This window comes from Siniperca chuatsi, linkage group LG7 (genome assembly GCF_020085105.1).
Source record: "Siniperca chuatsi isolate FFG_IHB_CAS linkage group LG7, ASM2008510v1, whole genome shotgun sequence".
In the NCBI taxonomy this organism is placed as follows: domain Eukaryota; kingdom Metazoa; phylum Chordata; class Actinopteri; order Centrarchiformes; family Sinipercidae; genus Siniperca; species Siniperca chuatsi.
In genome coordinates this window covers 3929880-3943907 of record NC_058048.1, presented here as the reverse complement: position 1 = coordinate 3943907, position 14028 = coordinate 3929880, and the positions used below count along the sequence as shown (strand labels likewise).

Genomic DNA, 14028 nt, shown 5'->3' with positions numbered 1-14028 from the left:
CCCTCATGGGGAATCCTGACCCCCAGGTTGAGAACCACAGTAATATGTTGAACAGAATTTCATCCAAATGTACTATTCTCTGTATTTCAGGGCTGACAGGTTTAGTGTTTCCTCCACCAGGTTATGTGTCTCTATGTTTTGCCACATAGAGACACGCATTCAGAAACCACATTTACAAGTAGTTTCTGACTGCCAACACTAACAAATGTAAGCTGTGTGAAAATTACAGTTTTCTTTTGTGTCCACAGTTTGTCATTTTGTAATCTTCTCTCCTTTCCACCTTTTAAAGAATAAGACTGATGATATTCAACATTTTGTCAACAAATCTCAAGAAAAAACCAAAACTAACTATGTATCCATTGTGTGTGTGTATCCAAAGCCTGATATATCGTATTCCTCTGTGCCGTAGAGCTCCATCTAACTTATTTACTGTTGCACTTGGTGACACGTTTTGACTCAATCCCACATACACCGTCCTGCTGCCCCAAATGCTCACTAGAGCACCAAATGTGTATTGATCCACCGCTGAAAATAGTCCCCAACAAATGCACTTTTTCCTCCTGTTTGAGTAACATTTGTTAAAAATTACAGTGGCCAGCTGTTGAGGAAATTACTGAGCCTTTTTTAGAAAAGGAAACTATAATTGTTACCTGTTTTGAAAGATTTACAGCTTCAGTAATAACCAATGTGCTTGGGGCTGAGAGGGAAGTCAAAATGTCCTGAGAGAGAGACTAACAAGTTGTCGGTTTTGGTTGCCTCATGGGATTTCTTTACAATAAGGAAAATATAATAATGCCAGCTTTATCCTTTAACCATTTTGAAGCTTTTGTTACCTGTGCTTCTGCAATTCATGCACCCCTGTTTAGATAGAGATGGAGGAAGTATTTTGATCCTTTTCTTAAGTAAAAGTAACAATACTTAAATATAAAAATACTTCATTACAAGTAAGTCTTATTTTCAAAATTTGATATAGGTAAGAGTACAAACATATTAGCAGCGTGTAGGAGAAACTACGGTGGCTGCGAAACTTGCAAAAAATACGAATGGCCCTATCTAGAGCCAGAGATTGGTTTGTCCGTTCTGGGCTACTGTAGAAACATGGTGGAGCAACATGGTGGCCTCAGTGGAAGGGGACCCGCTCCCTCTGTAGATATGAACAGCTTATTCTAAGGTAATGAAAACACAATGATTCTTATTTATTATTTCAGGTGATTATACACTAATGAAAACATACTTATAAATATTATATTCCATTTCTGCCAATAGCTCCCCCTAAATGTTACACACTGGACCTTTTTAATGTATAGTAAATCCTCATATTTTAATGTAAGATGATCATATGTTTTGTCTGAAAACTTGAATCTGAAATGTAATATATAATAACTATAGCTGTCTGTGGACTAAAAAATACAATATTCCCCTTTGAAAGGAAGTTTGATAGAAATAGACTGTAGCATAAAATACCCAAGCACCCTAACACCACTGTTTTGGAGCATTGGGAGGCCTCACAGTGCTGTGAAAACTCCCATCTATATGTATGATTCTATTATTCTTTCCTGTTGTTGCTTTGAAAATGAATATGAAAGTGCTCATTGTCAATTCTTTGAATGCCTATTCACACTGCTAATTGTGTTTAAACTTATTATAACTTTATAATTGAGCTTCAGTTCCCTCTTTGTTTAATGTGTTTCTATTCTTCTGTCCTCCCTTCATATATAGCATGTCCTCCTTTGCTGTCAGGGATCATGTACTGCCCCTGCAGGCTCCACCCCTCTCCACTCTCTCCTTCACGCTAATGAAAAGCTAATGAGTTTCAGTGAAATGAAGTCTCATTGCACAGTGCAGTAGGAGACCATCGTAGCTATTAAAGCAGCCACTGTAATTATTCATCAACTCCAACAAAGTCATCATTACTAATTTGCACTCTATTCATATCTGTGTGCTTAATCTTCTGCACTCATCTATGTCTTCCTCTGTATGGATCGCAATCACTCTTTCTCTCCTTCAATTATTAATGCACTTCCTCTTCCTCTTGTTCCTCTCACCACTCACACCACTTCCTGTCATCTTTCTTCTTCTTTTGGTTTATATTCCTATTATTCTTTCTCTCTCTCTGTGTGTGTGTGTGTGTGTGTGTGTGTGTGTGTGTGTGTGTGTGTAGAACTATAAGGAACTGGAGCTGCTAAGGCTGGTTTATTATGGGGGAGTGCAGCACGACATCAGGAAGGAGGTTTGGCCTTTCCTGCTGGGACACTACAAGTTTGGCATGGGCAAAAAGGACATGAGTCAGGTACAGCACACGCACACACACACACACTTTATTAATTTGACTCTTAATTTGAAAAGCAATATGTGATTGCCTTTTTTTTTTTTTTTCCTGCGAAGATTGATGCAAAGATCAGCGAGCGCTACCAGCAGGTGATGCGTGAGTGGAAGGCATGTGAGGTGATCGTCAAGCAGAGGGAGAAAGAGATGCAGTCGGCCATCTTTGCCAAGCTCTCCTCAGGCAGCAGCATCGACAGCCACGTCCTGCGACTCGTTCACAGAGACTCCACACTCAGCAACGAGGTGGAGAAGCCCAACACAATATGACATCCATCCAACAAACATCTGACTCCTTGTTAGACTTAGCAATACAGAGAGTATTTGTTACAGTAAAGTGTCTGAAGCTCAGACTAATATAATCAACATAACCCATTGCTGTAATTAACAATATTCAGGTATGCATAATATCAACTGTATAATGCTGCATTTTTAAACATTTGCACATTTCATTATTTAAAAACTGTATCTTATCTTTCCTCATTGCACACTGTGCCTTACATTTCACATTCTCTCAGCAATGGGAACAGAGCCAATAACCGACCAATGAGCCATACTACATCAGTACAACTTCACAATCTTCGACACTTAAGGGGATACACAGTAAATAATATACAGTATATCTCTAATGAAAGATTTTATGGAGTTGCATTATAGGAAGAGTAGGATCCAGCGCTTAACCCATGCTAAGGACTACGGATAGCTCGGCAGGATATCTCAGCTCCTGCTGCATCAATTTTGACCATTTTAAGTTTATTTTTTGGGTATTTTATTTTGATAGTGAACAATAAAGAGTGGACACAAAATGAGCAGAGAGAGAGGAGGGACAACACGCAAGGCAAAAGGTCCCTACCTGACTTACACTTGGGAAGTTGCGATGACATTGTCAGTGTCTAAACCCCTAGGTCACTAGGACATCAAACTATTCTTATTTTAATCTGTCTCTGGCGTGTCCCCCAACGTTATGGAATAGCGATGCTAAATTGCTGGACTAAATCCAACAATCTATTATTCCTAAATGACACAATGTCCCTTCATTTGGAAACAACTACTTCTTTTAGCATTTCATAAACGCACTGTTCATTAAGGACCCAGTAACTCTCTCAGAAATATCAGCACATGGGAGATACTGCTCTTTAACCTTTAACTTTGTACTGTGAAGGTTACATCTCATTTCATTTCAGCGATCGCAGTACACACACAAACAACCTCAGACCGGTACAGGATATACTGTAAACACACGTTAACTAATGAAGGGAGGGGGAGCTGTAACAGAGGGTAACATGGAGGCAGAACACAAGTTGCAGAAGACAGAAACGCTAATTGAGAAATCAAAATTCATAATTTCAGTGGTGAAATCATAAACCATATGATTTATGATCTCGCACCCTGCATCACTGCCCTCGCTGTCCCTCCTCTGTCACTTCTAAAGTTCCATCCTTCTTCAGGTGTTTCTGTCGGTGGATGAGCCGGACGCGGGGAGCCAGGAGACCCCCAGTGGAGAGGACAGTACCCCCACCATGACCACCCTGGTTCCCCCTGCAGCCCTCCCCCCAGAGGAGCGCCCTCTGGTGGAGTTTGACTCCCCAGACTCAGGTCTCCCCTCCTCCAGAAACTACTCCGTTACCTCTGCTCATTCTCAGATCCTGTCCAGCATAGACGACGGTCAGAGTACGGAGGAGGAAGGAGGGGGGGGGGAGGAGAGCAGGACTCCGAGTGTGCTGGGGGGACATCAGGACTCTCTGATAGAGGACAGGCTGTGCAGTCAGCTGGACAAACTGGTGACCAATGGAGCGGCTGCAGAGGGGATATCACCTTCACTCTCCTCATATACGGTATGTACAGTACGTGGATATGTCTGTTTACATGTCTGTTTATTGAATCTGACTGAGCAAGCCTGCAGCAAGTGGGGAAAACCTGACTTAAAGGCTAAAATTCATGGCCGGAATTTTTGAGATATCTTGCTACGATCCAAAGTAGCAGTAGTAAAACACATTCAAATGCCAAAGAAAGACCAAAACTTTCATTTACACTTTCAGTCACTCTCTAATGTTGACAACAAAGTTTCGTTTGTGCAGATCGAGCTGTTGGACACAGTTGCCCTCAACCTCCACAGGATAGACAAAGATGTGCAGCGCTGTGACCGCAACTATTATTACTTCACCACAGCCAACCTGGAGAAACTACGCAACATCATGTGCAGGTGTGTGGAAGAAGGATTGAGATCCTCCTATAGAGCTGTATTCAATACTTTTATACGAACAATAGATCGAATTACGTGTAATGTGAAGGATGTTGCTTGTAGTTGCAAACCCATAGAGAATAATCACCCAACTCTGCAGTTCCCGTCAGCCCTATGGAGCTTTTTAGTGTCTTTCAGCCAATTGTTTTGCTTTTATGGCCCACAACTTGACTTCTTTTGAATCACTCTCACCACTATTAGCATTGTCATTTTCAGCAGGCAGCTGTTTTCTGCAAAAAGCAAAAGAAAAGCTCCAATAAACCCACTGTACACTACCTGATCAGCGCCAAACTACAGGTAGAGAGAGTTAGCAACTAGCTTGTGAACATAGTGGAGCATTTAACAGCTAAAGAGCCAGATATTCCTCTCAGCAGTTGTTGTAGAACAAAATCGAGCTAAAAGAGAGTGAAAATTGGACTTAGATTCAGCAGGTGTTGAGTAACAAGACTCCAAATGAATGCTAATGTTGCTCCACATCTTCTTGGTGTGTAAAAAAAAAAAAAGTAACTTTTTGTATTATAATATTTTCACCATATCAACTTTAAAGGTGAATATGTCAGTGTTGTTTGCAGTTTGTTGCCACTGCCCCCAAGTGGCCAAAAAGTTTAGTGCAGCTTCAAGTAAAAGGATCAATACCACAGTGTAAAAATGATTTAAGTTTATTATAAGTAAAGGTCCTGCATTCAGAATCCTATTTAAATAAATGTACAAAAGTATAATCAGCAAAATGTACTTAAGTATCAAAAGCAGTCTACTGATGCATTAATGTGTAAGTAGCTGGTCAAGGTGGAGCTAAGTTCAACTACTTTATACAGCAAGAAGTAGTTTTATCTCTAACAATGTGTGTGTGTGTGTATATATATATATATATATATATATATATATATATATATATAATATATATATATATATATATATATATATATATATATATATATATATATACACATATATATATTATTAATGCATCCAGTGTTTTATATGTGAAAAAATAATCACCAAAGTAACTAACAAACACAGCTGTCAGAAAAATATAGTGGAGTAAAATGTGCAATACTCCTCTTTGAAATGTAGTGGAGTAAGAAGTATTAAGTAGAAGAAGATGGACACAATCAAATAAAAGTTATAAGTAAAATTTTCTCTTAAGTACAGTACTTGAGTAAATATAGTTCCATTGCACCACTGGAAGTCACACACAAACACCCGCCCACAGTGTGCCAATTAAATCAACTCAACAGATTTAATGTTGAGTTGATTGGGATTTGTTTGCTGTCTGATTAAGCTCTGGTTTGTCTTGGCGTGTCTCCTTCTGGCCTGCAGCTATGTGTGGGAGCATTTAGAGATGGGCTACGTTCAGGGCATGTGTGACCTGCTCGCTCCGCTCATGGTCATCCTGGATGATGGTGAGAAGAAAGAATCATCCCATACTGTATGTCTCCTGACAGTAATTATTGTAAATAGTACAGATGAAAAATAGCCTCAGAATTGAAACTAAGAAGCCTCATTTAATAATGGAAATAATACATTTACTTCACACACAGGCATGTGTGGTTTTATGCATGACGTATGCATGAACATGAAGTTTAGTTATACAACAATCAAACATCATACACAAGGAGGACTGTTTGTTGTGTATGCAGGTCAGCTCACTTACAGTGAACAGTCTGAGGTAGATTTCTTCCCTAATTCGGATTACTATGACATTAAACAGTTCACCCAAAACCCTGCATATACAGTGGCTCGTTTATAATGTCGTCTAGTATTTGAAATTAAATTAGGAAACATTATTTGTTGCCAAAGCAACAGTTTTAGCACTGTCCTGGCTATATGACCCTATGTTCTTCCTTTGTGTGTGTGTGTGTGTGTGTGCGTGTGTGTGTGTGTGTGTCAGAGTGCCTGGCATACAGCTGTTTTACTCAGCTAATGAAGAGGATGAGTCAGAACTTCCCTAATGGCGGAGCCATGGACACACACTTTGCCAACATGAGGTCACTGATCCAGGTGATGAATAACTCTTATTCTGTAGGTGTGTGTGTGTGTGTGTGTGTGTGTGTGTGTGTGTTAGAGAAAACCCAGTGATGTTCTCTCTGCTCTCACTCTGGTGTCAGATCCTGGACTCGGAGCTGTTTGAACTGATGCAGCAGAATGGAGATTACACTCACTTCTACTTTTGTTACCGCTGGTTCCTGCTGGACTTCAAGAGAGGTGAACATCACATCCTCTACTCTCACTTACCTCTGTTCTCTAACCTGTCTGCTTCAAAGCGCCATTAAGTTATTTTGACTACTGGGGGGCAGAAAGACTCCTGATCACACTCACATGGTTAGCAGTTTTTGCAAATGGGAAGCTGGCATGTGTTCTTGTCCTTGTTGTACTGCACTAGAAACTGCTCATGGGTAGTTGAGGCATTGACACGGTGTGGGTCACAGCTGAGGGGGGTGACGTAAACCTCTGGCAGGTCAGGTGAAGCTCATGACTGGCAGCAGAAAAGAAGTGGTTAACAGCAAAACTGTGGAAAAATCCACAAAAATGAGTAGAATAAATAAAAGTGTCATCACTAACATTTCGTGAAGTGATTAAACATGTACATCCTCATGAGGTCTACATTCCATAGCCTGGAGTCAACAGAGGTGAAACCATGGTAACAGTACATGCTGTACCAAGTGCTCATGTTACAGATTCAACATGTCTCTTGATGGCGTTTCTCTTTCAAAGCAGAAATGCCTTAAAGGGCTAAAAGTGAGGTCTTTACTGTCACATGTGATAAAATGGCCATAATAAATCTGCACAGGAACATGTTTCAGCTTTTCAGAAAGACTGATCAAAGGAGGGGGGAGACTTAGTCTCTAAAAAATGTTTTGTGTGTGTGTGTGTGTGTGTGTGTGTGTGTGTGTGTGTGTGTGTGTGTGCAGAGCTCCTGTATGAGGATGTGTTTGCAGTGTGGGAGGTGATCTGGGTGGCTCCCAGGATTTCCTCGCAGCACTTTGTCCTGTTTCTAGCCTTGGCCCTGGTCACAGTTTACCGCGAGATCATCATCGACAACAACATGGACTTCACTGACATTATCAAGTTCTTCAATGGTAAGAGACATTCACATCCAGTAGTATGTGAATGTCTGTACATTGTATGTACATTTTGTGGATCGCTTGTTTCTCACTATGCTGTCATGGCTGCTATTGGTAGACAACAGACAGTTACAGTTTGTTGTGACCAGTTACATTGTGTAGTGAAATGTGTGTGATGTGATGTGACTGTTTGTGTAGTGTAGCAAAATTCTAGCATACTGTATTTTCAGGAAATGATTAGGGATGGGCAATATGGATAAAATCTTCTATCACAGTATGTTGATGTATGTAAGATTCATTTAAGAAACTTAGTTTTTAATGTATACATAAAATGATGATGTTGAAATGTCTGTTTTTGTCTAATCCGGTAAAATTACCTGAGATTAAATACCTGTTACATCAAGGCCAATCATCACATTGACACAAAAATCCTGTAAATCCAATATTTGCCATAAAGTGGTCCTACTCGCTGCTATACACTGGTACACCCTCCCATAGAAACAGTACAGCAAAGTCTATACCAGCTGACAAATGTCTGTCTGACTGTACTGTATATTTCATAATATATCTTCGCCCAACCCTAGAACAAATCCCTTTGACTGCCAATTTACTGATTTACATTTATTTTACAATAAATTATATTTTATCATACAGTATTTTTTATATTTTTGGAATAAATTCATATAATACACATTCCATTGTGTAGCTCAGTTATTCCCAACCAGGGGTCTATGTGCTCCTGTACATACTTCTGCAGTTGTTGCCAGGGGGGACAAGGAAAGATTGTGTAGTGGCTTCAGCTAATGTGGAAAAAATAGAAATTGTGTTTTGGTAAAAAAAAAAATATATATATATATTCATACACATATTTGTGTTAGGTGGAAAATAGACATACAAATAGGATAACAAATGTGTGTGAGGATGGTCTTTAGTATGTTAGTTGTCACAATAACTGATAAACTGCCAGCATGATAAGCTGACTACATATGACACACTCCCACCATCCTGAGTCAGCTGCTACGCCTGAACACCGCCTGCTGTGAGTGTAAAGTTAGTTAGCAGGTGAGCACAGAAGTTGAAATGGATAACTAAAAGTAATGGATAAATAGTTGAAACGTGATAGTAGAACAAAAGCAAACTTGACCAACCCTACGGAAAAAAAGCTCAAACCTGATAGGAACATGACAGGTGATGGAGGGTACGCCACACAAAAAAGGTTGGGAACCACTGGTGTAGCTTACGCTCTGATGCACACGTTTACTAATGAACACTAGGCAGCGAAAAGTACCGTAACTTGAAAAAGAAGCAGGAGCACATAAGATACGGAGTGTAGACTCCATAACCAAGTCTATGCTGCATATCCATCACTCTAAAAGCTCCTGTACACTTCAAACAAACTAGTTCGTACAAAGCGCTGTCCAACTGTGTCTAAAGGTGTTTATACCAAACAGGCACACTCAGAGCCAGGGTAAAAAGCCTGCACTTACAGACAGGAGCCCATGTGACAAGTTCAGGATTAAGCTTGTATTTTGCTGCTAAAGTTGCTGTTTGATGCTTTGTGTGTGTGTGTGTGTGTGTGTAGTATTACCTATTGAAGTTTAGTGGCTGTTCATGCAGGTGATGTTTAAACTGTATTGTATATGTTAAAGTCCGAAACTGCCTCTCTAACGCTGTGTCTGATCCACAGAGATGGCTGAGCGTCATGATGTCCAACATATCTTGAAGATAGCACGTGAGCTGGTTCACAAAGTCCAGTCTCTGATGGACAACAAGTGACTATAGAGGAGGAGGAGGAGGAGGAGGAGGAGGACTGGGAGGATGCAGAGGGAGAGAGTGTCCGACCCTACAGGACACTCCGCTCTTCCTCTCATCCCTCAGAGAGTGTTTCCAGGCCTCCACCTATCCAGAGTAGGTCAAGGAGTCCAGGTCTCCTCCCTGCCCAGTTGAAGGCCCTGGGAGGAGGGCAGGAGCGCTGCTGAGGTGGGCCTAGCTCTGGAGCTCAGCCTCAATCTGTTTACATTTACCTTCACATGGAATGCCCATGGTGTCCGTTCAGACATGTGGATTTGTCTGCATGCTTGTGAGTTTGATCACACTGTGAACACATTCTTGAGTCTCCCCAGTTCTTCAGAGCTTGTGTGTGCATGAAAACACACACACACACACACACACACACACACACACACACACACACACACACACACACACACACACACACACACACACACACACACACACTCCAAAACAACATTGGCTCTATCAATACTCCAGTTTTCTAGAGTGTCACTCTTTTCCTGACTCTGAACCAGAAGATGTCGGATGCCTGTCAGGAAGTCTGAAGCGTTCTCAGTGTTTGATGAATGTGTTCCTCCATGCAATGCCAGCGGTGGCCACTAGAGTGCAGGATTCACATACAACATTGTCAGAGGAGCAGAAGACTTAGCCACGAAGAAGTTTTCATTAGTGACCAAATGGACTGTGCCAACTACCTTTTCATGAGTGTTTTCTACAACAAGCATGTGTGTTTTTACCCCCCCCCCCATTATCACACAAACGTTGCCTTTATCAGTGACAGCCCAAGGTACTTAGGTGCACTTTTTGTGAGGGTTTCCTTCATGGTGCCTGTGAAGGCCTCATCAGAGTCGGTGGGGGCCAGAGGTGCCACAAGAGGCCAAACTGTTGAGAACCTCAGAATGAATTGCAGCCAACTTTCCTGAGCATGTTAGTCAGTGGTTAAAGCATGTTTGATCCTTGTTCCAAGACAGAAGAAGCATCGCAGCAGAGCACAACAGTAAAGACAAAAGCACACAGGCCGTCCTCCCTGCTTTAATATAAAACTTGTGCATCTCTGTTTTGTAGTACCAGGATTTTAGTTCAGGGCCATAGCTACCACCGGGGACGCTGAGGTCATGTCTCTGGTAATATTTCTGGGAATTGGGGATGTTTAATAACCTGAAGATGCATTAACATTCTATGATTTAACACATATTACACATGGTCCGTTTTTAAGGCAGATTCAGATTATTTATTTATTTTTATAAATAATATAAAATGTGACTGTTTTTAGGCAAACATTTTAATTAGAATAAACAGATTTAGTATTATCCAACACCTTTTTAGACCATTATGTTGGGAGATACAATTTTTTCCTACTCTCAAAATGTTTAAATTGTGGAAGTTGTTTTTGTGGCTTGTTAAAAATTTCTCAGATGGGTTGAGGGGAATTTGGACTGATTCAGTTTGCTTCTGCAAGGTTGGCTGAAGTTTAAAAGGACATTGAGCTAAGATACAGTGACTGAAGGACACATTTGACAAGATGAAACTATCCAATGAATTGAGTATTATAGATTTGTAGCTGGTTAGAAGAAGTAGATACGTCAGGCTGAGAGAAAGAGGGTGTAAGAAAATAAAAAATGAAACATGATTAAGAAAAACCTTTGAGAATAGAAAGAAAGCAACAGATTGATTATATTTACCTGTTTCTAAAGGGGGATATTCCTTTAAGAAGAAGGCATTATTCTATATTTTTGTTATTGTCAACAAATCCCATGAAAAGACCAAAGCAAAACCAACTTCCCTACCCTGTCTGTGGCACTCAGCCACAAGCCCATTGGTTCCTACTGAAGACGTGCATCTTTAAAAGCGGGTCTCAAATACATAGTTTCATTTTTTTTAAAGGCTCAGTAAGTTACTAAAACTGCTGGGCACTGTAGTTTTTAGCAAACTTTACACAAACAAGAGTGCATTTGTTGGAGACTGTTTTCAGAGGTGGATTAATACACAGGTGATGGTGTTTACAGCAGCAGGACTAGGGTTGACGGTTTCCTCCTGATTTTTAAAATGATCCCTTCTTGGGAATGTGTCACTCTTTTCCTGGGATTTGCCATAAATGAAGTTTGATTTTAAAAACCGACTTCTTAATCATAAAATGACATTTATTAAAATGTTCTGATATTATTCTTTCATATTGTGGTGTGACAATGTGGTATTAATAGAGCAGTTCCTCTTAAAAGTACATCTTAAAGGTGGAGGAATAAGGTATATCAGCCTTTGACACACACAAAGTACTGGTTAGTAGATACATTCTCTGTTGGTTTTGGGCTTTTCATGGGATTTGTTGACAATAAGAAAAATATAGAATATTGCCTTATCCTTTAAATGAATCCATGTTTGCGTTTGGAACTGGAGTCAAACATGCTCACTGATCTGAAGGCAGCACAGAGACTGTTCAGCGTCTTATTGCATTCAGCAGTACTAGCAGGAAAAGTGGTTGCAATTGTCCATGTGGATCCTGATTCTCCTCCTGTCTAAAGTCCAGCCTCTGAAAATAAAACACACTGGGTTGGTCTATATAACAGATCCCAGTTTTTTGTTATTTAAATACCTGAGAAGAAGCTGCTTTTAATGCCAAACTCTCTCTAGTGAATCAGTATTAGGATGGTTTTGGCTTCACAGTAACAGCACAGAGTACATTCACATTTGTATCTGAAGGGAATCTGGGAAATGTTTGATACTGTTTCCAATCCCCCTCATTAGTGTGACCCTTAATCTCCACCCTCCTCGCCTCCTTAAAATGTCCAACACGGCTGCATATGATTGGTCATCCAGCACAGACCTGCACCTGTGATTCAAGTGCCACGAGTCTTCCCCAATCCTGAAGTGTACTGTAGTCATCCGGCTCCCTGATTCGCTAGTTTGATCCCAGGAACGGGTGGTGGTGTGGATGTACCTTGCTACGGCCACTCCCCCCACCCCACCCCCCACCCCGCCGCTATGGTGACGGAGGAGGGCTGGTGGGGAAATCAGGGCCAATAGCAGAGCTTTTTCTTCCAATCAGGACATTGTGTACCAAAGCCTTGAAACAGCCCCCTCTGTGGCATGATGACAATGTGCAATTTCATACTGCATCTTGAAGACTGACTGTTTACTATGTGTGTAAAATATTTTTGAACTACTGTGCAATTTCTGTCGTTTGAGAAAATCCATCAAAGTCTATATTGCTGTAAATACGAACCAAAAGCCCGATATTTCTATAAAGACAGTCAGAACATATATAACTTATTTTGAGATCTATTTTTATGTTGGTTTTAGCAGCACTAGTTGGAGGTGTATACTGTGCAGAAATGCACAATGTGTGCAGACTATGTTACACGTTGACTGTTAAGTGTTCTTTCTCAATGTTGTGCACTGACTTCAATTCAGATTTCAAATTTCTATTTATTTAGAGAGCCAATGATTGCATTGCTGAATATGTATTGGTAAGGATGTATCATTTGCCTTGAATGTAATGTATTATTAAACAAGAGGTTGTTCATTAATGGGCTGCTCGCTTTCCTTTTAACTTTTGATGCTTCAGAGAAGAAGATGTTCTATGACTTTACATGTGTTCAGTAATTGTTCTTCTTCTTAAGGACATGAACAGACTAGTTTGAGGCTGCTCTAATCAATATTTTTATATTAATTATGGATCACATCGGAGTTGTTTGTATTGACAAACCCAGAGGGAATTATCAGCCAACTCTGCAGGTCCTCTCGCCTCTGCAGAGCTTTTTTTTAGCATCTTTCAGCTCATTGTTTTGTTCAGCAACGTTACTGTTTTGGTTCAGTTACACTGCTCTCAGCAGCAACAGAAGCCACTGTACACTGCCTGCCCAGCTCCACGCAGCAGGCAGACATGAGCATAGTGCAGCATTTAGCTGCTAAAGAGGCCGATATTTTTCTTAGGAGTTGGTGGAGACGAAACAAAGTTAGTGAATACTGGACTAATATTCATCAGGTGGACACAAACACGACTCCAAATGAATGCTTATGTTGCTCTGTGTCTGCTGGATGTGTAAGCAAGCAACTTTTTGCTGACAAATTTGCTATTTAAACTTTGGTAGTGTTACACTATCCCCAAGTGGCCAAACAAAATCAATTAGTTCAGGTTTAAAATCAAAATCATCTAAATAGATGTGTGACACAAGCAGAAAATAAGTCAGTTGTTTCAATTGTAAAATTGCCTGACAATGCAGGAGAGAAACCTTGAGCCTGGACAGTAAAATGTGTTACAGGAAGCCCGTGTAACAAGCTGTGGGCATGGAGTTTGGAAAATGTTTGTGTAGGGAGGCAGGGAGGTTCCAATGAAAAGATGCTATTGTTTTCATTATGGGACATTTAGGATTCTGTGTTTCAAAACTAAGTCGTGATATCTCGGCCTCTGATGCTTTGATTTCAACCATTCTTTTTTTAATCTGTTTTATGTGCATCCCCTATTATTATAGTAGTGTAATACTAATTCACCTGATCATACATAACTTTGTAGGCTGAGAATCTTTGTATATATCATCTACTGTGTCACAGTAACTTGTCTTTAGACTTTATACTCTAGTGTGAGTGAGTTTGTTTCTGTTCTGTAAC

General features: G+C 40.4%; 1 protein-coding gene across 1 annotated transcript in view; it reads left to right on the top strand.

Annotated features, from left to right (window-relative positions):
• sgsm2 (small G protein signaling modulator 2) overlaps window positions 1–12947 on the top strand; it is a 102430-nt gene extending 89483 nt beyond the window's left edge. The window contains exons 17-25 of the mRNA XM_044202527.1: window positions 2162–2290; window positions 2386–2568; window positions 3771–4157; window positions 4401–4525; window positions 5885–5967; window positions 6456–6565; window positions 6673–6769; window positions 7477–7644; window positions 9317–12947. Coding sequence (XP_044058462.1) covers window positions 2162–2290; window positions 2386–2568; window positions 3771–4157; window positions 4401–4525; window positions 5885–5967; window positions 6456–6565; window positions 6673–6769; window positions 7477–7644; window positions 9317–9405 — 1371 coding nt within the window. The 3' untranslated portion in view covers window positions 9406–12947. The remainder of the gene's footprint in view (window positions 1–2161; window positions 2291–2385; window positions 2569–3770; window positions 4158–4400; window positions 4526–5884; window positions 5968–6455; window positions 6566–6672; window positions 6770–7476; window positions 7645–9316) is intronic.
• The last annotated feature ends 1081 nt before the right edge of the window (window positions 12948–14028 follow it).